Source organism: Sturnira hondurensis, unplaced genomic scaffold (assembly GCF_014824575.4).
Source record: "Sturnira hondurensis isolate 20B ecotype Veracruz unplaced genomic scaffold, ASM1482457v3 Scaffold0011378, whole genome shotgun sequence".
Lineage (NCBI taxonomy): Eukaryota > Metazoa > Chordata > Mammalia > Chiroptera > Phyllostomidae > Sturnira > Sturnira hondurensis.
This window is the reverse complement of record NW_028084009.1, coordinates 1,996,588-2,023,529: the sequence shown is the minus strand read 5'-3', so window position 1 is coordinate 2,023,529 and position 26,942 is coordinate 1,996,588. Positions and strand designations below refer to the sequence as shown.

The following is a 26,942-nucleotide window of genomic DNA, read 5'->3' as shown; positions in this document are numbered from 1 at the left end:
GCTAGGTGGATGGCGGGTGGTAGTGGTGAGGGGCTCTGAGGAACCTTCTAGCTCTCCTGACTTGCTGAGGACATTGGCTTCTTGGAGGAGCAAGTCTTCGCCGCGGCCTTTGATGAATGAATCCAGAGCCTTAAGAGAAAATGGTCCAGGAGGAAGAGCCTCTTTGCTGTCACTAAAGAGGAGCCACCGGCATCTGCGCTGGAGTTGGTGCCCCAGCACGTCGTCTGCCTTCTGCGTGCTCAGCGCCGACTTTAAGAACTCATCTGGCCCGGCTTCAGCCCCAGCACTTGGCTGGCTGCGGGAGCTTTCCTGGTGGTCCCGACTCCAGGGCTGGGAGCTACCCCTGTGGCTGCCTCTCTCAGGAAGGCAGGGCCTCCCCCTCCCCAGGTGTCCTGCCCTGTCCCTGTGGGATGGACCCCCTGAGCTAGGGCCAGGGAGATGCAGCCCAGGAAGGGGCAGGGTCATAGATGCCTTGTGGCTTCCCTCCACAAAGGGACCTCCTCCTTCCTCCCGGCCCAGCACAGGAAACAGCCACAGGTTCCGCAGAGCTCTGGCCAAACTCTGCTTCCCCGGGCTGCTGGGAGGTTTGGTGGGCAGGGGCAGGGGGGTGATGGTAGTGCGTGTGTGTGTGTGTGTGTGTGTGTTTTTCTTGTGATTGTTCCCAGACCGAGCTCAGGGAGGGAGGAGAGCCTGGACCCTGGGGCTCTTCCCGGGATGGGCCAGGGGCTGCTGTTGGCTTCCCTACCTGGAGCAGAGCCTGACACAGCTTCCCCCAAAGCAAGAGGAACAGCCTTTGATGCTTCCCTGAACTTTTAGGATGAACTTTTTCCAAAATATGGAAAAGTAGACATAATTTTACAACTAACTCCCATGTCCCCTTCACCCAGCTTCGACACTTGCCGACACAGGCTCGGTCTTCTCCATAGCCCTAGAATTCCAGATGGCATCGTAGCTTATGAAGAAATAGATTAATAGGGTCTATGGCCATACCACCCCGAACGCGCCCGATCTCGTCTGAATAAATAGATTCATAGGTAGCTGTCCGAGATGAGGACTCTTGAGAAACATCAAAATAGCATTATCACATCTGAAAAAGTGGTTACCTAATTTCAAATGTCCAGGGTTCACATTCCTGGCCTGTCTCATCGTATCTTTTCAATGGTTAGCTCGTTTGAACCAAGCTCCACACGAGACCCTCGCACTGTGTTTGGTCAACACTGTCATTCGGCTCTTTTATTCTATAGCAGTTCCAGCATCAGTCCATTTCTTTGCCATTTATTTTTTGGAGGAAAAGGTCATCTTTCCCACGCGGTTCCCCACATTCTGGATTTTGCCAGGCGCACATCTGTGGTGTGTTCTGGCCCGTTCCTCTGTCCCTTGCATTTCCCATAAACTGACACGTAGCTCCAAAGCTATGGGCCTTTTCACTTTTTAAAAAAATTTTATTGCGTGTCCTGGGGTGAGATTGGTTAGTATAATTGTATAGGTTTCGGGTGTACCATCGTATGACCCATCGTCTGTGTTTTATGCTGTGTGTTCACCACCCCAAGTCAGGTCTCCTTCCATCACATTTATCCTCTTATCCTCTTCCCTCTGGTAATCACCACACTATTGTCTGCATGGTTTTTAGGGGGGGGTTTGCTTAATTCCTTTACCTTTTTCACCCAGGCCCCCAGCCCCGTTGACAGTGGTCTGTTCTCTGTGTCTCTGAGTCTGTTTCTATTTTGTTAGTTTATTCTGTTCATTAGCTTCCACCGATGAGTGAGATCCTATGGTACTTGTCTTTCTCTGACTGCCTTATTTCACCCAGCATAATTCTCTCTGTGTCCGGGCATGCTGTCACAAAAGGTGAGAGTTCCTTCTTTTTCATGGCCAAGTCGTATTCGAGTGTAAATGTACCCCAGCTTTTTTATCCACTCGTTTACTCACGGACACTCGGGCTGCTTCCAAATCTTGGCCGTTGTGAATAACACAGCAGTGAACATAGGGGTGCTTATGTTCTTTTGCATTAGGATTTCAGATTTTCCATTTTTAATTTTTTTGAGGGAATACCATACTGCTCTCCACAGTGGCTGCACCAGTCTGCATTCCCACCAACCATGTATGAGGTTCCCTTTTCTCCACATCCTCGCCAGCACTTTTTCTTGATTTATTAATGGTGGCCATTCTGACAGGAGTGAGGTGGTAATCTCATTGTGGCTTCAATGTGCAATTCTCTCATGGTGAGTGACGGTGAGCATCCTTTCATATGTCTGTGGGCCATTTGTATGTTCTCTTTGGCGAAGTGTCTATTCATGGCCTTTACCCATTTTTTAATGGGATCATTTGCGTTTTTGGTGTCGACTTTATAAGTTCTCTGTACATTTTGGATCTTAACCCCTAGATATCAGATGTATCATTGGTGAATATGTTCCCCCACCCAGTGGTTTGTCTTTTCGTTTTGTTGGTGTTTCCTTTGCCATGCAAAAACTCGTTAGTTTGAGGTAGTCCCATTTGTTGTTTATTATTGTTATTTTTGTTTCCCTTGACTTGGACTTTTAATGCTTTTTCCCCCCCTCTGCCAAAGAAATAGATCAAAAGCAGACTGTAAGCTGCAAGCAGGGGAGAGAAATTGCTTTTTCTGTGTTGGCATTTGGGACCCTCCCTGCGTCCTAATCTGAGGTTTGGGGGAAGTGTGTTCTGAGCTGGGCCTGTTTTAATAGCTACCGAGATGCATTTCTAAAAGCCAGCCCTTCCCATGTGAATTTTAATGGAGCCATGCCTGGGTGAGCGTTCCGAAGGGAAGAAAGCCGCCTGCAAAGCTCAGGATTTATAAAGGGCCTTATTAAAACAAACCTGCTTGGGCATGCCTGCAAAAGGGGGCACTCACAATGAGGGCAATGAAACCAAACCACTTTTTAGGCCTGCGAGGCCCGCAGAAGTTAGTGCAAAGGTTACGGAAAGGGGCTGTTCACCTGCGTGATCCCAAGAAGGTGGGCTGCTGGTCCGCAATCGGCCACGGGTGACATCACTCTGTTGCCATGGAGAAAGGAGGAATGTCATTAATGGCCAGGATTGGCAGGGGCCGCTGATGAAGTGTGCCAGCTCCCGGGAACATGGCACCGAAATCAAAGGTCCTGGGAAAAAGTGTAAATAAAGGACCTGTCAGTCAATAAGGTATTAATTTTAAATCTCTGCCGCTGGCCAAGGGTTGCAGGGGCCTTGCTGTCTTCCAGGGGAAGTTTCCATTTGGGTTTCAAACTGGCTGAAAGAAAGGTGGAAACCAGCTCTCCAGGGGGCTGTGGGAGTCAACAGGGGCAAAGCTGTTTGAGGGGCATTTGCTGAGGAGGAAGAGAGGGGAAGGTGGCTGTCCCCTACCCATGTCCTCTGGGCAGGTTTCGAAGGAGCCAAGGGAAGAGGCAAAGCCAGCTCAGTTTCAGAGGGTGGATTATCTGGTCTATTTCTGGTTAATTTTTCTGACCAGATCTTTCCTCCTCCTCCTTTTGGCAAGGAAGCCTCCTGCATCCCGCTGGCTGTCCTGCGCTCATGACAAGTGTCAGGGGAACTGTCTTCTGGTAGAAATGGCCATCTCTATGTCACAAGTTTAATTGCAAATGACAGACTTCTTAGACAAATAAATTATGGTGTGTGCATGCAACAGAATACTCCCCAGCATTAAAAAAGAAACCGCGGCTGTGTACAACATGGGTGCATCTCACCCGTATGGCCAAGTGACCGATGTGACATGTGCCTCCTGTTCGAGTCTATTTCTGTGATGATCAAGAGCAGGCAAACCCCAGTCTCTGGTGAGACAAGTCAGGCTGGTGGGCCCCCCAGGTCAGGGTTTCTGGCCAGGCGAGGACACCTCCAAGGAGCTTCTTTGGAGGATGGAAATGTTCTGTGCCGTGTGTGATGGATACACGGGGGCACACACATGTTAAAAGACATGAGCTGTCCGCTTAATGTGTGTGCGCACCGCTGCGTTGAAGTGATGTCTCAGTCTGAATCCCAGCTCTGCCCCAAATTGTTTCTGTGACTTGCTGCACCCGAGCCTCAGTTTCCCCATCTGCAACAGAAGGGTTGGCAGTACCTGCCTCCCAGGCTGCTTGGAGGCCGCAGAGAGGGAGACAGCACACACAGAAGCTTGTGGCGCAGTGAAGATCAGCTACTTGAATGAACAGAAATAGGAAGGTCTCTGAACTTCCTGAAGGCAGCAGGGCCCCACGGAAGGGCTTTTAACCAGCAAGAGACTGGTGATGAGACTGGGCGTCTTCTGAGTGCCCAGGCTCTGCTGCCCCATCCAAGAGCTGACCTGAGGCAAGCGGGGTCACGGATTCCACTCACGTCTCTACCCCTCTGCAAAGGGAATCGGGTAGTGGATGTGTTTTTGCAGACAGCCGAGCCAGCAGCCAGTCTGCGAGGCGAGTTGCTTGCACATTGTCCCAGGCCGTGTGTCCCGGGCGCCTGGCCTCGTGGCGTGCCGCCTGGGCAGCAGGACCAGGCCCTCTTTGCTTCCCTGTCTGGAGGAGGCAGACAGCTGTCGCAGGCGGGGGCAAGGTCAGCAACAAGCAGAGCATTCAAGGTGGCTTTTTCCAGGGGCTCCACGTTGTAAGGCAGGAGAGTGAGCTGCCTCCCTCCGCTTTCTGGAACTGATTTATCTGGATGGAATTTTTTTTTGCCTTTCATGCCCTGCGTCTGCATGTGTCACCTCAGAATGACGGCAGTGACAACCTGATGCTCCGTCGCTGTTAATACACACGATTCCTTGTTTGGGCGTCCAATCACCTTTCCGCATGCGTGCATGGGGGGGCTCTTTGGAAAGTTGAATTTATTACTTGATGGCCATGTGTAGCTTTTCAGAGGAGGTCTTTTCAACAGGTGGTGCAAGCTGCCAGATGAAAAACCCATCCACCTCCCCACTCTTTTCCACGACTCCTTGCGGGCCCGAATGCTCAGGAAGTTCCCAGGGCCATCAGGGTGGTGGGAGGCAGGGTCCCTTTCATCTTCTCCCCGCTCCTCCAGCTGCACATGTGCATGTCCAGGTTGGGGCATCCTAGGCATTGCTATGGCAACAGACTGTGATGTCTCGAAGCCGGGGCCTGGGCCTTGCACCACCTTGGGGTGTGAGCTCATGGAGTGGTGGGCCCATCACCTCAGACAAGGATGGGCCCCAGCTCTGGGGCCTGCTGCTAGTCTGAGGGGTGTCTGACCTCCATCCCGTGCCCTGAGTCTTCTCTTCTTTCATCTCCTTCCCTCCTGAAAGCACCGTTCACATTGTCCCCTCCCCCCCAAAGGACAGCTGCCTCCTGTAGGTTCCCTAGCTGGGTTTCTATTTTGGTCATTCTGTTCTGCTTCCTGAAAATTCCACCCGCCTGCAGTTCCCGGCGGAGAAGATGTTCTCTTGCTGTTCCTCTTTTCAAAAACGATCCGTCGGCTGGTCAGTTGGCACTGAGCGGTGGCCTCAGACTTGGCCGCGTGTCCCTGAGGGTGAGCAACAGGCCGCAGGAGGCTCCCGGAGGACGGGCGCTGGCAGGAGCCGCCAGGTGGCCTGAGTGCGGTTTTTCAAACAATCGTCCACTCAGTCCTGTGGCAAACGGAGGGACTGTAAAGATTCCAGAAGAAGGGAATCTGTGTCTTCAGTTGTTGGAGCAACTTCCTCCTGATGGGGCTCCCTCCGAGCAGTTTCTGTTCTGGGGACACGTCGTTTCCCTGTGTTGAGGTGAAGATGTCACCATCCAGATGCGAAGCAGGGTAGAGGAATGGTTTGGGGTGTAGAGGACCAAACTATCTGAGATGGAATCTCAGGTCCACCACTCAGAAACTGTGCGACCTTGGGCCAATGAGTCACCTTCTCTGAGCCTCGTTTTCCCCATTTGTAAAATGAGGAAACTGTATCACCTGCTTCACGGGGTTTTTGTGGGACAAAGAGGTTAATATATGTTAAAAACATACAGCAATTTTTGGTGTGAGGAAATGGCATGGATGTGTTAGCTATTACAGTTTTTGTTACTGCGAGTAGTTCACTGAGTCATTAACACTTCGGTGAGATTTAGTTGCTCAGCTCCCAGGGAAAAGAGTACAAAGCGTGGACTGGAGGCGAGGTTGGAGGCATGCTTCTCCTACTCCACATATTTTCAGAAGGCTGGCAGAATCCATGCTGAAAAGAATCCCCAAAGTGTTAATGAATCCATTTTATTTTTATAAAAGTTTCTTGCCTTTTTAAAGATGCTTTTAAAGGCACTGGGGGCTAGTGTGTGTTACACCATCCAGTTGTTGTAAAATACACCAGCGAGAGCAGAGAAAGGGTAGAATTTCTACCTGAGAGGTCATTTTATGATAGTGATATACCAATAGGCTGCATTTATTGAGTGTTTTATTCTGTATGTTCTGGGCTTTACGTGGACTAGGCAAACTCTTGGGTTGGTATTGTCACTGACCCCATCACCACATTCTACACCAGGGCTCGGAGGTCACCCCAGTCACAGAGCTGGGGGGTAGGACAGCGGCACTGGGGTCCCCTAACACTGTTGGCTGAGACCCTGATCTCAGTGCAGACCCTCATGGGGATGGGGCTGGAGTGGCCTCCACCGCCATCTAGAAACTGTCCTGCAGTTTCTGGGAGTGGCCAGAGGCCTCCCCAAACTTTCAGGGGGCCTAGGCGTGGGGGGAGCACCCAGGAATATGCCGAAGGGTGGGGTGATAGTAATGAGGATGTTTGGATGTCTGCTGCCAATGACTTCGAGGGCTGACAGTGAGCACAGGTCTCAGCTCTGAGTCACATCAGGTTTGAGGGCATGACTCACGGGTGGACGCGTCCAGCGGGGCGGGCCTCTGTGGTGTGGAGGCCCTGATGAGGTGCCGGGCTGCTGGGGGCCATCCTGCCTCGCGGGAGACATTTGGCAATACCTGGAGACATTTGTCAGTCATCACAACTGTGAGAGGGGTGGGGATGCTACTGGCTTCTAGCCGGTAGAGGCGGGGGTGCTTCTAAACACCCTCCAGTCCCCACCAACAAGAATTGTTGAGTCTCAAATGTCAGTAGTTCCGAGGCTGAGGATCCCTGGCCCAGGGGGTTGAGGGTGCTCTCAGGGCTGCCTCAGTTCAAGCTGTGGGACTCTGGGCAAGTTAACTCCCCTCTCTGTGTCGGGTCCTCCCCTGTGAAAGGGGACTAGACCATGCCTACCTCACAGGTTGTCATGGGGATTAAGAAAGTCACTGTGTGTATTGTGCTTACAATAGTGCCTGGCACTCAAGTTTTCAAAATGTTAGCGGCTTTTACTGCTCGTATTATTTTTATTATTACTATTGCCTGTCTGCCTTCAAAAAGCTCAGTCTAGTGGGGAGACAGGCATGAGAATCTATCATTGATAGACTTGTCTAGAATCTAGATGACTGTCTAGATCCTAGGAGCATGGAAGAATGGCCGACTGATCTGGCCTGGGGAAATCAGTGAGGGCCTCCAGGAGGAGGTGACCCAAGTAGGATCTTGGTGGACAGACAGTGAGGAGAGGAGGTATGGAAGGGAGTCTGGGCAAGGGGAACAGCATGTGCAGAGGCACAGAGGCACTGAGGACCTAGAGCAGCGACCTTTGAACCCCCCTGTCACCGTCTGCACTTCCTCCCTCTTCAAGTGCTGACACCTTTGTGGCGGGCGGGGACCTCCCATGGCCCGGGAGATGGTTCCAAGTGGCCCACTGTCGAGGGCCTTGCATATAACGAGAGCCATCTCCTTGTCTTGGAACTAGTCAGAGGGAGGGGAGTCTCAGCTGCTACTGTGTCTTTAACTCCTTGCCTCTCGGACACTTGCCACTTTCTCCCGTCACCTCCAGCTTTCTGGGCATTCGCAGAAATGTCCCACGTCTTGATCGTGGGGGCGGTTACAAGGGTGTCTGTAACATGTAGCAAAACTCCTCAAACCCCACTCCCCAAATCTGCATTTGGACATTATACCTCAATAAAACAAGAGCATCGAGTGGGAAAAGGGGTGGGCCTCAGGCTCAGAGCCTTTGGCTGGCTACAGCACCTAGCTCGAGTTTAGTAACTTTTATTTCTATCGTATCTTTATCCTACCTTCTATGCATGGAGGTGACACTGATTTTCCGTTTGTGGTGGTAGTCTCAAGTTTCCCCTTTAAATGAAAGAAAAAAGTAGCCCGTGAATGGATTTAAATAGAAATGTTAGGTAAATCAGGTTACCGGGGGTAATTGACGGCTCCTGCAAAGATTGTGCACGTGGTCAAAAAAGGCAAGATTTCTGGCAACTGTGGTTCTGAGGTGACGCTCGCTTCGTCCAGTGCTGCATGGGCACTGCGGGGACAGGGAAGAGTGTTGTCACGAGGCTGGCAGTTCTCTAGGGGGAAACAGTGAAGGGTCCTGGCCACCTGGATGTGCTAGGGATGAGTGCTTGGGCTGGGAGACTTACCGTCCAATAGCCATAGGACCGAGAGAGAGTTCAGTGATCACCAGTTACCTTTGTTTTTCCTGCTTGCTATTCAAGTGTCTTGGGGGAGAAGAGAAAAACTTGGCTGCTCAGATTATCGCTAAAACCCACGCAAACCCTTCAAATACTTCTGCTCGGCCAGGCGGCCTCTGTTTCTGACCTCCAGCGGGGAGCTCGAGTGATGGGTGATGGAAAGGCGGAGCTCTGTGCCCTTTCACACCGGCCCTGACGGGCTGTTCTGATTGGGTGTAATGCAGCTTGTCTGATAAGGCTGGAATTTTGACTAAGAGACCTGGTGTGTTTTGTTTTGCTGGTTCACAGGGTGGTGGATTATCAGAATGTTGTTATGGATTTGACTTTAATCTCTTTGTAGGTTAAAAGTCTAGGCTCTGCCAGGAAGGCGCACGCACACGTGTGTATGTGTGTGTGTGTGTGAATGTGCGTATGTACAAATCCAAGTTTATATTGATCTGCAGCTTCACAAGAACGCTGGACCCTACAGAGTCTAGCTAGAAGAATCGGAGGGTTTTACAGAAGCAGCCGAGGAGACACATGGCTGGCTGGGTGGCAGAGGAGGACTACCTCCAACCCCTGCATCCTAAACCAGGGTGTCCTCACCGTGTATCATCACTACCACCTTTAAAAGAAAGATGTGTTTCTTTGGGGAACTGTGCTTCTCTTCTCAGTGTGCTACAGAAATCAGTGTCCCCTTTCTGCCAGACCACTGTACCCACGCCCCCACCCCCAGTTACTTAGTTCCCCTCCTTGGAGGAAGTCCCCGTTTCCTGTGACTTCCAGCCACATGGTGTGGGTGTGTGCCTGTGCGTACATCTTGCTTTTCTCTTGAACACTGGATCTTGCGGCCGTTCCATGTGCACGCAGAAAGAACGCTTTCAGCCCTGTCTCTAGCCATGCTGTACCCCATCATGTGAAGGAACCAGAATTTACCAAGAGACTGCCCTGCGGTCCCAACTGATGGACCCCAGGCTGCGTCCAGTCCTTGGGGACTGCAGACAGGGCAGCACTGCCGCATCGGACACTTTGTTTTGCAGGCGGGAGCTTCCTCTGCAGGGTCCATTTCTGACGGTGACATTGCTCACTTCCAAGGATGTGTATGTCCGGGATTTTCATAGATAGTTCCAACTTCCCTTCTTTCTCCCTTTTGGGTTGGATAGTTGCATCTTTGAATAGTAGCTTAATATTTGACATGGACACTTTTGAAGTTATTAGTTTATTCATTCACCCAACCAACAGGTACTTTTTTTTGAGGGCTTGTTTTGTGGCAGGTCCTGTCTCCATGCTAGGAGCTCAGTGAGAAGGGAGAGAGTCCTCATGAACTTGACGGATTCGGGGGATGCGGCTGGAGGCTGGGGAAGGGGCCAATAATAAACAAACAGGTGGAATTGTGGGAAGTGCCCGGAGCAGAGCAGGGAAGTGTGAGTGGGATATGATCTGGTCACAGGGTCAGGAAGCCTCCCAAGCACCCGATACTTTACCTGGAGGGTTAGGAGGAGCTTTAGTTGTGGAGAGAAGGGACTTGAGCATGGGTGAGAGCAGAGCAGTTGAGGGTGAGGGAACAGGTGCAAAGGTCCTGAGGCAGAAAGAAACTCCGGGCTTTTTATGAACAGAAAGACAGCCAGTTTAGCTAGAGTCCCACAGGAGAGGAGAAACAAGGTGGGCAGGCAGGGCCTAGCCAGGCTGGCCTTGTGTTTGTTTAACTTCACCCTAAGAGCTGTGGGAAGTCAGTTCTGGGCTCTCCCGTGGGGTGGGGGCACCATTTGGTCCCTAGGAGATCAGGTCAGCTAAATTAGACTCCAGAACGGTGTCAGCACAGACTCCAGAACGGTGCAGAAAGCACCAACGAGGTTGAGGATCCGCCGGGCAGCCTCCCCACTCCCCCCGGTGGGCCAGTCACACAGCTTTAGGAAGAGGTCCCACCTGTGCCTGGCAGCCCCTTGGAACTGCTTCCTTCACTTACCTATTCGCTCAGTCACTCAACAAACGTTTCTGGACAGCCTACAAACGCCTGCGGCAAGTGGTGCCGCACAGTGAGAGACGTGGCCCGGCCCCGGGGGCAGGGGACTCGTGTGCAGGCTCACATACTTCTACAAAGGGCGGGTGGCAGGCACGGTGGGCTTCGTGGGCCCCGTGGTCTCAGCCACCCACTCTGCCGTTGTGGTGCAAAAGCAAGCCACAGACCATCCGTAAACACCTGGGAGTGGCTGTGTCCCAGTAAAACTTCAGAAACAGTCCATGGGCCGAATCTGGCCTGGGGGCTGTCATTTGCCTGGCCGTGGTCTAGGGGTCTGGGGTTCCCTGAACGGATAACCGAGGTGCTGTGAGCCGGTGACTGGTGCCAGTGGAGAAGGGATGTCCAGGGAACGAGGTGGGGCAAACCGTCGGGACAAGGACGGAGACCCTCTTTGTGATGGGCCAGCGGGGGGACGTATTGGCTGTCTGAGCAGACCCATGAAGGAGTTAAGGGAAACGGCCGAAGTGAGACCGTGGTGTGGGGTGGGGGAGAGTTTCCAGGCAGAGGGAAAAACACACTCCAGAAGTCAGAAGCAGACTTGGCTGGAAGAAAAGCCAAGGTGTCAGCCGGGCGGGCGGGCGGTTGCTGAGTCAGGCTGGGGAAAAGTGGGGAGGCGTGGGAGGGGCAAGACCGGCCAGGGCCCAGGGACAAGTGTGCTTAGGATTCTAGATCACATCTAGTGTGTCAGGGAAAGCCTTTGACGTGGATTTCACAAATGGACGTTTCAAAAGACTGCTGCGTGGAGGAGAGACCAGACGAGGCGAGGGCAGAGGTGGGGACGCCAGGGACACAGGGGTGGAGTGGGAGAGGACGGTGGCTTGGACCAGGGTGGTTGTAGTTGGGGAGGGGGCACAGGAATTTGGTTTATAATTAACAGTTGAGCGGTCGGGATTTGCTGACAGGTTAGGTGTACGGGCGTGACAGAGAGGAGTCCAGACCGAATCAAGTAACGACAGAGAGGGTGTAGGGACCTCTGTTGAGCTGGGAAAGTGATTGGATGAGGAGTGGGTGAGGGGTGGTGGGGATGGATAACTAGCTCCCTCACCAATTTCACTCTCCAGCTATAGGCCCCTTCCAGGTGGCAGCGGTGGCCTGGGTCAGATGGCCCCTCTAAGGACAGAATCTGGGCATTCTCCACCTGCTGGCTGTGATCATTCGGGAGACCCTGGAGCCAGAGCCTTGCCTTTTGCAAGCCAAGTGTTTTGGCTGTGGGATTTTTAATTCTGCTATTTCTGCGCCTTAGAGCGGATCTCTCTCCCCCCCCCCGGGGCCTCAGTGGCCTTATTTATAAAATGGCACGTGAGATGCGGCATGGGTCGGGAGGCCGGGCTCCGAGCTAAGCTGCTTTTGACTTGGGCGCGAGGACTAGGGGTGTGATGCCAGAGCTCCGAGGCCCCAGGCCCGTGTAGCCTCCCCGTGTCCTGTGTTTGTGTCAGACGCGCAGAGTGATGAGGGTCAAACTGTGGGTCAGGACCCACGGTGGGACAAGAAATCTGTTGATGGGGTTGTGACCGGCATGTAAATAGAGTAACCTCGGACAGGAAGAGAGATGAGTGTACCGTGCACAGTGGGGTAAGTATTGTTTTGGGAAACCTTCGTTTCAGGGGGGAGTGAGTATGATGGTGCGCAGAAGGTCGTGAGATAAAATGCATTTCTTCTGAGAGCCTCCGGTTCTGACGAAGGTCTGGAAGTCGTTAGCCCAGAGGGTCACCCAGGCCTCTGGCCGCTGCCGCCCTAAAACCTTCCCACACAGATCTCACCCTTGAAGGAATCTGGGGTGACACGCCCTGCCTTTCCTTCTGGTGAGGGAAGGAGGGTCCAGCTTGGGGTTTGGCCGGGGGGAATTGAAATAATAACAATCAACAGCACGAAACAAACCCAACCTGTGAATGCTCTGCATTGGGAGTTCTGTTTTAGAGGCTTAAAAAGACCCCTCCCTCCCCCTTCTCTTTCCAGAAGAACCGAATGCACATAAGGGCGCCAACACACACTCCGGACTTGCGTACCCTGATGATGGCCTGGACTATGGCCTCAAGCCATACAACCCCCTCGCCAGTTTCTCTGGCGAGCCCCCGGGCCGATTCGGAGAGCCGGATAGGGTAGGGCCCCAGAACTTTCTGAGCCCGGCCAAGCCAGCGGGGGCCTCGGGCCTGAGCCCTCGGATCGAGATCACTCCATCCCACGAACTGATGCAGGCAGGGGGGCTCCGCGTGAGAGACACTGGCCTCCTGGGGGAGCAGGCGGCGCTGGCGGGGGTGGCCGCCAGCCCGAGGTTCACGCTGCCCGTGCCCGGCTTCGAGGGCTACCGCGAGCCGCTTTGCTTAAGCCCGGCTAGCAGCGGCTCCTCTGCGAGCTTCATTTCCGACACCTTCTCTCCCTACACCTCGCCCTGCGTCTCGCCCAATAACGGCGGGCCCGACGACCTGTGTCCCCAGTTTCAAAACATCCCTGCTCATTATTCCCCCAGAACCTCGCCAATAATGTCACCTCGAACCAGCCTCGCTGAGGACAGCTGCCTGGGCCGCCACTCGCCCGTGCCCCGTCCGGCCTCGCGCTCCTCGTCGCCTGGTGCCAAGCGGAGGCATTCGTGTGCCGGGGCCTTGGCCGCTCCGCTGCCCGGAGCCTCGCCCCAGCGCTCCCGCAGCCCCTCGCCGCAGCCCCCGGACGACGGGCCCCCCCCTGGCTACCCCCCAGCGGCTGGCTCTGCTGTTCTCATGGATGCCCTGAACAGCCTCACCCCGGAATCACCTTGTGGGATCCCCCACAAGATGTGGAAGACCAGCCCGGACCCGACGCCGGTGTCTGCCGCCCCGCCCAAGGCCGGCCTGTCCCGGCACATCTACCCAGCCATGGAGTTCCTGGGGCCCTGCGAGCAGGAGGAGCGGAGGAACTCGGCCCCCGAGTCCATCTTGCTGATGCCGCCGACCTGGCCCAAGCAGCTGGTGCCTGCCATTCCCATCTGCAGGTGAGTCCGGCTTTGAAAAGGAGCCATTGCAGGAAATAGGCAATCTGTACAGGGAAAAAATCACAGCAAATAATGCTGGAGCACGTGTCGTGGTTATATCATCTCCGTGTCCCCTTTTCACAGTTAAGGAAGCAAGGCCCAGGGAGGTGAAGGGGTTTCCTTCAGGTCATCCAGCGGAGAGTCAGAGGTGGTGCTGGGACTTGAACTTGGGTGTGTAACTCCAGCCACGTTCTCGACCTTTAATATTAGGGAGTCTGAGTGGCTTGGCTCCTCCACTCCAAAACCAGACGCCTCTCTGGGGTTGGATGTCCTACACTGGACACGATAAATCGTAACTGTGACGGGAAATGCCCTCTCTCTAAATTTTACGTTTTCCTGAGGTCGTCATACACAGAAACAAGAGCCGAAACAGCTCTGAGATGCCGTCTAAGCCATTTGCTGTGTGGTTGTGGGAGGCTGAGGGTCAGAAAGCGAAGTTACCTGCCTGAAGTCACAGGGCAAGGTAGCGAGCGACACAGGCGGTGTCACCACCCTGCTCCTCGCTGCAGTGTCCCTTCTCCAGTGAAGAGGAAGACGTCCTTGGGTTTCTTAGAGTGGTGGGAGGTCCTAGTCTTCAAATTCTCAGAGAAGAAGAAGGTACAGCCGTCAGGAACCTGCTAGAATACAGCGTCCGGCACAAATAACGCCCTTCTTTTATTACGAAATCACAAGCGTGTGATTCTGTAACACGACAACATCACGCTCAAGCGCGCCTAATCCAGTTTAGGTGAAGCGTTCAAATTAAAACGGCAAGTCGGCACACCCATGTTGTCATCCGACCAGCGACACTCAGGCAGGCGTTACTTCTGGCGGACGCTGTGTGATGAAACCAGCTTCGTGAACCGAGTTGTCAGTCAGTCTGTCCCCGTCAGGATGGATGAGGAAGCACAGGGGAAGCTCTCCAACTCGGGAAGCGCCCTCCCTGTCCCGTCTGAGAAACACGTGCCCCCCAACAGCCGGCGTTTCATTCGTATGCCCAGGGGACATGATTTTCAGAAAAGGGGCCGTTTACGCTTATTGCACCTACGACTGATTCCGTTTCCTTCCTCAGTATCCCAGTGACCGCGTCCCTCCCTCCACTGGAGTGGCCGCTGTCCCACCAGTCGGGCTCCTACGAGCTGCGGATTGAGGTGCAGCCCAAGCCACACCACCGGGCCCACTACGAGACGGAAGGCAGCCGTGGGGCCGTCAAAGCTCCTACCGGTGGCCACCCTGTGGTTCAGGTATTGGCTCGAATTCTTTTATTTTGTGTTCCTCACTTGTTACTAGGTGATTCGCTTCTGCGAAGCCACTGCCTGTGGCTTGTCAGGTTGAGGGATGTGACTCAGCCGTTTACTCTTCTGAGAGATGGGACATTTAAGAGCTGATCCAGCCACAGAGAAGCCAGTCTTCTCGGGCTGGATGAGGACAGGAACGATATGCATGCTCAAGCTACTTCTCCCCTTCTCTGTCCGATTGAGAAGCTGCCGGAGTTTCTCAGACAGTTGTGTGTTGCCGGACGGTTTCTGTAGCCATCCTTCTGTATTTGAGCTTCAGATGAGAGTTTATGGAGGCAAATCAATGTGCTCTTGAAGTAGGAACATTTTAAAACCGCACATAGTCAAACCACCTAAAAGAAAGTATTAATAACATTTAGCTATATTTCCTGTTGCTTTTTTTCTACTCACAAACATGGCAATGTCTATTACCATACAGTTACACCCTTGACATTGTTGGAGTTTGTACTCTGATGCTTTTTCCTTTTACTTTGCATTATACCATGAGTATTCCCTCCTGTCTTTTTCTTAATACTTATCTTTTATGTCTGTGGCTTTTAATGCAACCTCAGGGTTTCTTCCCCCCCCCCCCAAATAAGTAAAGGACAGTTTTTCTTTCCTCCAAAAATAATCAGAGTTGAAATAGTCTTAATTATATAGTCTAGTTAACCAGCAGCTGTTGAGTAGTGCTCACCAACCAACTCAATTGCAGTACATTTAAACTGGCTTCACTTTTTGTGTATTTGCTCTAAGGTGTTTTGCTGAGTATTAGATGATAAGAATTCTGTGAGAAGCAGCTGATGCAATTGCACATCAGAACTCTCTAGAGTAGTTGTCAAAAATACAGATTCTTGAGCATCTCCTGACACCGCTTAACTGGAAGCTACGTAGCATGAGCAGAGTTCAGATAACAAGCAAACAAACAAACGTAACACCCCAAATCTTCATGGTGCTTTGGCTGTGCTTTCTTGGTTAAGGCCTCTGAGGATTATATTAGGAACTTAAGTTCTGGCAGTTGCTTTTTCTAAATCTGCCATCACAGCCATCTTGGGATCTCCTTCTATTCATTGCTCCTCTTCCCTCACCGCAAATCCCCCTTTCCTTACATGGCTAGTAATTGTCGACTGTATTCTGGCATTGTGATGACAATGTATACTGGGCATTGTGGAGACTCTGGATTTTGTTATCTTCCTCTAAAGGCTTACCTGATTTAGGGTGGGACTCTCCTGTCTTGGAGGATGGCTTTAGTCTGTGTGGTGGAGTCAAGGCCTTTGGTGGTCATCGAGAAACTCACGCAAAGCAGATCAGAAAAGGGGGTCTGTACGAGGAGACTGTTACATGAAACCAGTAGAGTCAGTTGAAGAAGAACCCAGACTTGGGAAGTCACCACTGACATCTTACTTCTTTGCTCAGGCAATCCATTCAGCAAGCAGATTCATTCTGCAAGTATTTGCTGGGCACCTACTTTTTGTCATATACTGTACTTGATACTGAAATACAGTGAAGAATAAAACAGAAGTTATAATCTCTTTCATCATGGAGCTCATGTTCTAAGGGGAAAGAGGTATCAACTCATCACACAAACGATAAAACTACAATTGGTGGCAAGTGGCGTGAAGCCAAAGCGCGTGGGGCTCTGGGAGGAGGAGCCATGTGGATGGGAAGGACATCTGTTCAGATTTCCCGGAGGAGGAGGAGGAGATGAGGGCTGAGAGGGAACAGCAAATGGCCGGAGGCAGAAGGAAGCTAAAGGAACCACAGCAGAGGACCTTAAGGTTAAGGAGGCCAATGTAACTGGAGCATGAGGGGCCAGAGGGGGAGTGGAGGGAGGCAGAAAGGGGCCAGGGGCATGTGGGACCTGGGTGGCCTCAGGGAAGAGGGTGGCTTTTATCCAGAGATGTGAGAAGCAGGAAGGAGATGTGATGTGATTGAGGCTTCCATCAGACCCCTCTCCGATTGCTCCTTTGCGGGGAGGAGCTGAGGCGGGGAGACAAGTGAGGAGTCTCTCTTGGGAGTTAGGAATCCTCCTCGGGATTCCTTTGTTCTCTGATCTCTCAACAAACACTCGTTGAGCACCGCTGTGTACCCAGCGTGGTTCTAGATCCTGGGGTAGGGTGCGAACAAAACAGCCAGAAATCCTCATCCTTGTGAGCTTGCAGTTGAGCAAGATGAGAAGAATAGAATTTAGCACATGTCAGAACCTGGTCCAAGTGCCGTATGTGTTAACTTATTTGATCTTCAGAAGAGCCCCGTGGAGCAGGTTACGGCTAGGTCAAGGAGTTGTCAAGGAACTCATTCAAGGTCATGGTTATTCAGTGGTGGACATTGGACTTAGACGTGGGGGTCTGTCTCCACCTTGTATACTATTTTCTGTCTTCTGTGTCTCTCTGCAGACCAGCCTTCCCTGCCTTCTCACTCTCACCAGGCAGAGAGGGCCTGGGGGGAAGCTGCCCACACCTCCTGCCTAGGAATTTTATATGCTAGCCCAATGCCAGCCCCTCGCCAGCTCACTGGGGCCCAAACCCTGATTCTCAGAGATTCTAATGGGCCCGGGTTGGGAGGGTGCCAACCACCGGTCTAGTTAGCGTGGCCAGTGAGGTCAGGCCACGTACAGTGTGAGCTTTGCTCACCCATTCATCAGGGCTGGGGCCATGGAAAGTTCCAGAGAAAAGAAGGGGTGAAGGTGCAATTCAAAAGACACCTTCTGTACAGCACCTGAAGTTCATGTCCTTCCTTCCAGCAGCCCCCAAGGCTCCATTCTTATTCTTGCTCATGACTTTGAAAACTCATTGTACCACCTAAAAATTTGTAGTCATCACAAGAGACAAAGTGTGAAGTCTCTTTTTAAAAAACCATTTGCCTAGTTTCTGTGCTCTTCAAAATGAAATGTGCTAACCCCTGATTTTTAGCGTAGGTAGTCAGTTTTTGAAAAACTTCTTTGAAACCCAAAGAAGAGAGGGACTTTATGGAGACGAGTGCTCTTAACCTTTAAGCAGGTGTGAAAACCCCTTTCGAAATCTGGAGGGTGTCCTTCTGGGAAGAAGAGCAACGGGGCCCTGTTTTGTACCTTGCCTAGAATCTTCTGCTGGTTTCTCTCTTGATCTCTGTCTCTCTCTTTATCTCGCCATCTGCTTCTATTTTTGTACCACACCGCAGTCCCTTCCCCCCCCAATTATGGGTCCCCACCCTCCTCTTTTGTATTTGCCACACTATAATACTTAATCTTTTTTGCATGTCTGGTGGTGGTTTTATGTGAAAATAAAGGGAGTACAAGACCATTTCATTCTCTTCCTTTAAATATAAAATTTAAAATCTTAAAAGCATATGCCATGTTTTGTTTTGTTTTTTCCTGTCCTGCATGTCACTTGATCTTGGAAGAAAGTTTGTTCCAAACCTTAAATACGTGTTGGGTCTCATGACTCATTCATTTGGCGAGCGTTTTGTGGAGGCGCTGCTGTGTGCCAGGCACAGGTGCCGATGGGATAGTGGTGGGTGGGATGGGCTCCGCCGCCGCCCTGCTGGCGCTCACAGGCACTGCAGGTGCAAAGGAGACTAAGATGGTTTGGCATAACCGCTGCTGAGGTGCAGGTGGGTCAGGGAGGCCAGACCAGGACAGTCTGGAACGACACGTGGACTCTTAGGTAAGACGTGATGGCCGATTAGGAGCTCATCTGTTGGATTCACAACTTGGGGCTAACTCCAACAAAACCGTGCCAAGAGAGTACTTGGAAGACCTGCTTTAGAGGGAGGGGCTTGCTGAGGGTGTGGCCTATGGACCAGAACCTGGAGCAAGTGATAGAGCCAGCAAAGCGAAGGAGGGAGCTCTTCCTTTCTCTGTCATGCTGTTTGCTTTCTCATTTGGTGGTAGGAGGAGAGTGCTCTATGCCCAGAGTCAGCAGGTGCAAAGATTCTGAGGCAGGAAAGAACTTGGTATATTTGAAGAGCTAGAGGAGGGTCAGTGTCACTGAGTTTAGCTTGGAGGGTGATGGTTGTCAGGGCCAGAACATGCAAGACACCTAAGCCCAGGTGGGGGGCTAAGCTTTTATTCCAGGGCAAGGGGAGGGGAGTGATGAGCTTTGAGGAGGGGAGGAAGGTAATTCTGATTCAATATTCTTAGAATCACCCGGTCTTCTCTCTAGAGAGTGGGTTACAAGGCCTAAGGGAGGAAGCAGGGAGTTAATTCAATGAGCTGTGGTGGTGGCAGGTGAGGAATTGAGGCGGCTGTGGGAGGAGCTTCCACATGTGGTGCTGGCTTAGATGTGGGAGGTGAAGGAGCACCTGGGTGGAGGGCGTGCCCTATACCACGTGGGAAATGTGGGAAGAAGTCGTTTCGTAGGGGAAGGTTCCGAGTTCAGATGGGGTGTAGGAAGGAGGAAGGGCTTGTGTGAGGCATCCAAGCAAAGGTGTCGGGCAGGCAGTGGGGTACGTGGGCCCGGAGCGCAGAAGCACATCCTGACTCTCCAGTGGTCTGGCCTGCAGAGTGGCACAGGGCCACCTGCGCCATCGCTCACGGGCTTGGTGTGTCTCTGTGTGTCGGGATTTATTCCTCACACCCTCTGTTGCCGTTGGCATCTCTCTCCAGAAGCAGTGGACTGAGGGGAGAACCAAAGAAGAGGCTGGAGAAATAGGATCACAAACTGACAAACTCGTGGGGATCAGGCAGCGAGAGGAGATGACTGAATTGGCCAAGCGCCAGGGAGCAATAGGGGGTGGTGGGGAGTAGGGCACAGCAGCGTGTGTGCCTCAGCCCGGGGGAGGTAGCCACTCTTCAGCCCCCATCGGTTGTGCCGTGTGGCAGTGTGGGCCCAATGTTGCCACCTTCTGCAGATTTGTTTCCCCCAAGGGGAGCGAGGATCCTGATTTTTTATGCCTGATTATGAAGTTTGGGCTACTAAATCAACCTTTGGGTTAGATTTGGCTTAAGACAAATATCAAGTTCATATTCCCTGGGGTAAATAAGGACGGTGCTATTCCAAGGTTTTTCAAATAGAAATGGAGATAAGAGCGAGGCTGTATTCATGTGATTTCTAAGAACTGTCTGACTGGGGAGGGAGCACTATTAGCAGCCAGATCCAGGCGGTCTCTCCTGTGAAGCCCTGAATCCCATCGAACGAGGACAAGTTCATGGTTCTCTCCAGGGACTCTTAACTCTGCCCTGAGCTTGACCTGTCGCATTCAGCACAGAAAAGGAACCACTCAATTCACCTCGAAAGAGCCCCGTGCCTCTGGCGGGACCCTGCCATCATTTCCTCATTCTGTTTCAGGGCAGGATGCGGAGCTCCCTTGGGGACAAAACGTCCATTCACAGGCAGCTTCACAAGGTTGGGCATGAAGCATTTCCATAGCTCAACACGACATCCTTTAGGGGACTTAATAATACCCCAGTTGAGAGTGGCCTGTATAATGCCATTGTCATTTTAACCCTTCCCCCGCCTGCTTCCAGACCCTTTAACCCTGTGACTCTACAGAGATTCCTGGGTCAGGACACTTCATGTGTCCCCTTTCAAAACATGTTATTCTTCGCACTTCCTGGGACATGTTTTCAGCTGAAAAAAAAAAAAAAGAATGAGACAGCCACCTTTTTGGTTAGAAAGTGATCAGGACACGGGAATGTTGAACCATGGTGCGCACACCTCCGCAAACAACACTCTGGATTCTTTCTAACAGCTGTTCAGACATATGGAAAAAACGTGGGTTGTTCCTTCAGGAGAAATTCCTTACAGATGCAGAAACCCAATCTCCGTTTCATCCCGGGTAAGAATAATGAGCTTCGCAGGGAGAAGAGTAGGGGGCCGGGGGCGCACCTGTTCAGGTTATGGCACCCCCCACCCCCCACTCCGATCTAGAGGAGGCAGGTCCCGTCTCCAAGCCTTTCCACTTGTGAAAGGGATTACGACGAGACAGCGTTTTTCATTCTATTGGATTTCAGCTCTTGCACTGTTTGCAGCTCCCTTTAAATTACGTCTCGGGGAAGAGAGAAGCCAGGAGGGGCTTCCCACCAGGAGCAGCCAGAGTCCTGACGGTGAGCAGCCCTCCTCCAGCAGTTGGCTGGGCGTGCTGGCTTCTATTTGACTAATAAAATGTCATGCCTGGGGAGGCCCTGCCCGCCCCCCCCCCCCCCCCGTCTTTAAGATGTGAAACAGGAAGCAGGTCTTGCTGATACTGATTGGCCTTGATCCGGGCTGCTGTTTGCTTCTCCAGAAAGTTCAATCAGGCCTTCTGCAAAGAGACAGGAAAGCGGAATGAAATAAAGACTCGTGGCTCAGGCTTCTGTGGGGGCGCACGTTCTATGATCCCTGGGGGTTACTTAGCGCATTCATTGGGTGGGTAGAACGTTCTCCAAGCACCTTCTGTGGGCCAGGCACTGCTCCAGGCGCTGGGAATACAGCCGTGAACCAACCAAACAGAAGCTCCTGCCCCCGTGGAGCTGATGTTCTGGCTGCAGGGAGCTAAACCATAAATCCTGTAAATAGGAACATTAAATAGAATGTGAAGAGGTGATAAATACTACGGGGAAAACCAGTAGGGCAGGGGAATCGGGAGTGGCCAGGGAGGCCTTCCTGAGAAGGTGGCCTCTGAGCAAAGGAGGAGATGGAGGGAGTAGAAGGTTCAGGGACCTGGGGCAGGTGCCCTGGGCTGAAGGGGACATTGGGAGCAAGCTGGGTGCGGTCCAGAAACAGAAGAGTCCTGCGTGGAAGGAGCAGGGTGACTGGAGGGAGGAGTAAGAGGGAGATGGAGCCCCAGAGGAAAGAGGGTGGGCAGATTTTGGTCTGGAGGTACCCTTTGAGGACTTCTGTTCTCAAGGAGGTGGGATGGGGGGATGGGGGGATGAGGTTTCCACCAGCCCCCTCTGGCCTCGTGCTCATGGGAATGGACTTCATGGGGCAGGGGAGAAGCAGGGACATGGGTGAGTTGCCATTTGCAGGGCCTCCAGGCCAACAGAGGATGGTGACTGGGTCTGGGTAGGGGTAGAGAACATTAGAAGTGATTGGATTCTGGGCATATTTGGAAAGTCGAGCTAACTGCAGTTTGGGGGAGTTTGGCTATGGGTGAGAGGCATGTGTGGTTGTCGTCTTTGGGAGGCAGGTGTCCCCAGGTTTGAGCCACTCTGCTCATCCCCACTGAGACTCCCCCTGGTTCCAAGGGACCATAGCTCCATTTAGAGACAGAGACGGAGACGGAGATGGGGTAGGTGGGGATGCTGAGTGATCCTTACCACCCTCCCCTCGTCTGCACTAGTCTTTTGATTATAACGCTGGCAATTAATTTAGAAAGATTTTAAAAGAGCGCAGTCCAAACCAAGTGCATCTGCGGCCCAGATGTGTCCCCCGGTGTGTGACCTTGGCTCCCCAGCATGAGCCTGGTGGAGAAGGAAGGAGAGGATGTCCAGGGCGGGGCCAGTGCAGGCTAAGCTGTGGGGTGATGAGGATGTGTGGGGTTGGACGTTACTGACCTCCTGCCAAAGACGAACGGACAATAAGCACGAGGTGCTTTCGGTTCCCGTTAAAGATAGATTGTCGTGAGGGAGTGTCAGTAAAACATTGCCCCCAGATGGGCGCAGAAAGCAGAAAGCTCCCAGAACCTTGGAGAAACCACTGTTCTGAAGAGCGAGATTAAGTCTGAAGCTTGCGATATGTCTGGGAAGCAGCGGGAACGTAGAGAGGAGACTTTGTGTATTGCACAGTGTTCCTGGTCCCTCCTCTGGGCCGAGCACTGCGGTGTTGTGACGAAAGCCCCACGCACTGTGTGCGTCCCTTCGGGTGATCTGCTTAATCTCTGCAGCGATACCACGGCGTGTAGGTGGTAGAATCATAGCTCTCCTTTTCCAGACAAGGAAGCTGGGACACAGAGCGGTTAAGCAACTTGCCTGCTGTCACCCATCTGCAGAGTGGTGACGCCGACTGGGACGGGGACACGGGAGGTCTGAAGCCAGAGCTCTGCACCGGACCCTCGGATGGTGCAGCTTCTGGGAAGTAGAGAGAGCAGGTAGTTTGGAGCGAGGCTGTCCCTGCGTTCGTTAGCTCTGGGGCTCTGGGCTACTGGTCCTGCTGCACTGGCTTCAGTCACAGTGTGAGAAAGACCTCTGCTTTCAGACGGTCAGTTTCGTATCGTCTAGAGTCATCAGGATTCTAGACAGACGGGCCCTGCCTGACCTTTGGCACAGCAGGCATGGGATCCATTTTTCTTTCTTGAGAAATATAGCGGTTGATAGGACTTTGGGATCCCTTGAGCTCTGTTGGCCTGGGATAAGATCCTGGTGCCCATTCAGCCTTTTTCTGGTTGATTTAACCGAGTCTGAGGCTGAGCGAGGAGAGACATTGCGAGCGCTCTGTTCATTTACACATTGTTACATATGTGGTCCTCGTCCCTCCGTGCACCCCCACACTGAGCTGGGTGGGGGCTCTTAGCCCCATTGTACAGATGGATAAGGAAGCACAGGGAGGCTAATATCACTTAAATGAGGTCAGGCAGCTAGGAAGCAGCGGCGCCCTGACCTTGGCTTTCAGTTTCTCTGTCCTCATCTTCCCACTCACCTGTTCCTCCCTCTATGGCCCACTCCCCGACAGCCCCGTGTTGAGCCCCAGTGCAGAATATCCTGAGATCCGGCGGCTGGGGAGCCCGCTAGCCAGGGATGGACACTAGGGCGAGATGGACCAGGGCTTGGAAAAGGCTTCCCTGCAGCAGCTTTGGGCATTGCCCGGTGGGCACTGTGAATGGGCACTGGACCCACTCACCTCCGCTTTCTCCATGGAGGGACCAAAGACTTTCTCTGGTCCTCTGGGAAAGGAGTCCTCTGCCGGAGGTGGATTTCAAGCACCTGTTAGGACCAGCGTGCCACAGGAGAGAGGGGACTGGGACCTTACCTGGAATGCCTCCGGAAGCCCTGAGCCAGCTTGCTGTGACTGTCTACAGTCCAGGCTGGTGTGCAGGAGGAGGGGGTCCCTGCCCAGAGGGCCCTGCCCCCTTCCAGGTGCCCTGTGGGTGTAACAGGTGTGTTGGGGTGGGGGGGCAAGACTGGTTTATTGAACAATGAGCATTTTCTAATTTGGTCCCTTAAATGAGACTCATAACTGTCTTGGAAGGTGTCAACCCCATTCACAACAAAATTGTTGGCTGGACCAGGAGGAGGGAGGGGGAGGAAAATGGGGGAGGTGATGGCATCTGGCAGGGGCCCTGTTCTTTCTGCAAGAGCAGCAGAGCCCTTCTCTGCACTGGGAGACAGCGTGGAGGTGAAAGCGGCCTGTTCTGAGCCTGTTCTGAGCCTGTTCTGAGCCTCCTGGGAGGTTGTAGGCTGACTTGACCCATCATCACACCTGTTTATTGAGCACTTGCTATGTGACCAGCATGCCATGTGGAGTACTTCAGGCAGGCGTGATGCCCCTGCTCTGTGTGCATGGGGAAACTGAGGCTCAGAGGCATTGAATGCCTCCCCCAAGGAGCACAGGGTCACTAGTGACAAAGACGCTGACCCTGTGTGCCAGCTGCAGAAGGTGGTGGAGCTGTTATCAACCCCATTTACAGACGAGGAAACTGAGGCTCAAGGTCCCACAGCTGGTCAGAGGGGATGGAGCCAACGCCTGCATCCTCAGGTGCATGGAACCGGGCCAGGCATGCAGCCAGGGCTCCATGTGTGCTCAGCGTTACTGTTGCTGCTGCTTCTCATTCATCTTCTCCTGTGCCCTCTGGCCCACGGCTTAGGAGTAAAGTAGCAGATTCTGAACATAGGACCCAGGTTTGAAAAGTTTGCCTGGGTGTGTATGTATATACGCATCTAGTGTGAAAATATAGTGTGTACAGTGACACTATGTGCATGCATGTGTATACATGCATGGGTGTGTATAAATGTATATATGGGAATCTGTGCTCCCCGAATTTTTGTCCCAGTGTTTATTTTCTTGTTTTACTATGAATGCCTTGTTTAAAACATACAGGCAGGTGTAGAGAGACCCCGAGCAGCAGCCTCTGCCGGTCACCTGCAGAGAAGAGCTGTCATGGCCGCTGAGGCGTGTCTCCTTTCAGGGTTTCCCTGCGCCTGCGCCCTTGAACCCACAGTTCTTGGCTCCCATTCTTTCCACACAGTCGAGTCTGCATCGGGTTCGCTGTCTGGCACCAGGCAGAAGCCAGCACCTACCAAGATCTGAAAAAGATTGGGAATCGTTTCAAGTGCTTTCGGACAGAATGCTACCGTTATTTCTAGGCAGCCCTTGGGGACACAGAGAGATTAAGTAACTTGGTCACACAGGAAGTGGGTGGGCCATGAACTGAACCTGGATTAGATGGTTTAGCTTCAAAGCCTGCACTCTGAACTAGTTGGGCTGCAGAGAAGAAACAGAAATCTGTAATGATCCTGAGATCATTTTCCAGGTTGCTCCTAGGGGCTTTTATTGTCATTTAAGTACCATCTTGAAACACTTAGGAAATCCAGTCTGGTCAAGCATCAAGTCAAAAATGTCCCTTGTCAGGTGGCTCAGGCTCCTACCTCCCTCGTTGTCTCCCCATCCACCTGGCTTCCTTTCCTCCCTGCGATTGGCCAGAGCAGCCAGTGGGCCCTTCCCAGAGGCAGAGCAATAGCGGGCTTGTGGTTGGGGCAGCCTCCCTGGGGCCAAGGTGGACTGTGGGCTCCTGTTGACAGTCCCAAGCGTGTCCCGGTGTGAGGACCTGGGGCTGAGAAGCAAACTCAGGGAGGCCAGTGCAGCCTGCCCTTGGCGTCTGAGTCATCAGTGTCTGCAGGGGGTCAGGTCCCAAGTGCAAAGTGGGATGACCAGACCTATGGTTAGCTCTGCCTGGGACCTACCTGACCTTTGGCCTGAGTCATTCCCACTTACCCACACTGGCGATTTGACCTCCCGGAGCCTCAGTTTCCCTGTTGACAAATTGGACAGAATGTTCCTCATCTTTTAGGATTTCTGCAGAAGACCAGACTGTGTAAAGCAATTAGCACAGTACCACGTGCAGACTTCTCTGGTTTCTTTTATAAATTAATTTTGTGGGGAGGAAATGGGTTCACGTGGTGCAGCATTTCAAAGACGCAAGAGCTGCACAGGGCAAGGCCTGCCCTCCCAACCCCCCTCCCCCCAACCCGGGCAGCTTCCTCTTTTCCCCGAGGCCCCTTCCAGAGGGGTCTGTGTCTGTCCTCTTCATCGCTGTCATCACCATCATCGGCGCTGTAATTTATGAAGGGCTTGGCCGAATGCCCCGTACATTTTAAATTCTCGATAAATGATTGAGGCAGTTATTACTGTTGTGCTTAAAAAGGCTTCGCGTTTGATTTCCCAAATAGGAAGTGGAGCCAAGTTGCTCCTCCTGGCGTGGTTTATGTAACCAAAGAGACCTTTCCTCAGGTTGCTGAGGGCTCTGGTAGGGAATCCTACCCTCCTAAGCTGAAGTCTGTTAGAACGCTGTGAATGCTGTTCTGGTGAACCCAGCTTTTGAAACCCGCTTTGGGTCGGTGTGCCGGAAGCCCCAGATTGACCTGACCCCAGACTTAGTGACGAAAGAACTCACCAGCGTGCACTGACTGTGTGCGACATCTATGCACCAGTCCTTCCCCCTGCAGTGGAAGGCGAAACACCGAAGAAAAAGTCAGCGGATGCTGTCAGCAGGAGGCTGATGCTATGGTTGAACAGGAGTAAGAAAAGGGTTGAGTTATGAGTGTTTTTCCACCTCTCTCTTATTTACTCGGCAAATATCGATGGGGCTTCTGCCACATGGCAGGCGCCATGCTGGTGCTCCCGGCTCCGTTTGGTGCGCAGTTCCCCTGGGAGATTGTTCAGAACGTGGCATCTCAGGCCCCACCGAGGCCCACTGAGTCAGGGCCTGCCTTTTACGTGACCCCCAGGGGGTCCGTGTGTACCTCAGGGCCGAGGCACATTGTTATTCCAGGACAGGGGTCCTCCAGCTGCGCCAGCCAAATCTGGCCTGCCACCCACTGGTCTAAATGAAGTTTTATTGGAACACAGCCCCGACTGCATGCAGTGGCTTTGGCACTACAGCGGTCAAGTGGCATCCTTGCGACCGAGACTGTGTTTTAGGCCTGAGAAGCCTAAAATGTTTACTATCTTGTCCTCTACCGAAAAAGTTTGCTGATGACAAAGGAGCTAGAGTCAGGAACAGGGCAGACGAGGTCCCACGCTCCCACAGAGCTGGTGTTCTGGTGGAGGGATGGAAACCAATTCCCCCTCAGTGTGTCCAATGATAAAAAGTGTCAGGGAGGAAAGTGAGGCAGGAGGGG

The 26,942-nt window shown here is 52.7% G+C and overlaps 1 protein-coding gene across 3 annotated transcripts in view; it reads left to right on the top strand.

The window, feature by feature from the left end:
- The window catches only part of NFATC2 (nuclear factor of activated T cells 2), a 128,841-nt gene that overhangs the window by 6,459 nt on the left and 95,440 nt on the right, over positions 1 to 26,942 (top strand). For 2 of the 3 annotated variants that reach the window (XM_037059906.1, XM_037059907.1), the window contains exons 2-3: positions 12,407 to 13,415; positions 14,506 to 14,677. In XM_037059906.1, coding sequence (XP_036915801.1) covers positions 12,407 to 13,415; positions 14,506 to 14,677 — 1,181 coding nt within the window. The remainder of the gene's footprint in view (positions 1 to 12,406; positions 13,416 to 14,505; positions 14,678 to 26,942) is intronic. The other variant, XM_037059908.1, reaches the window with a different exon arrangement.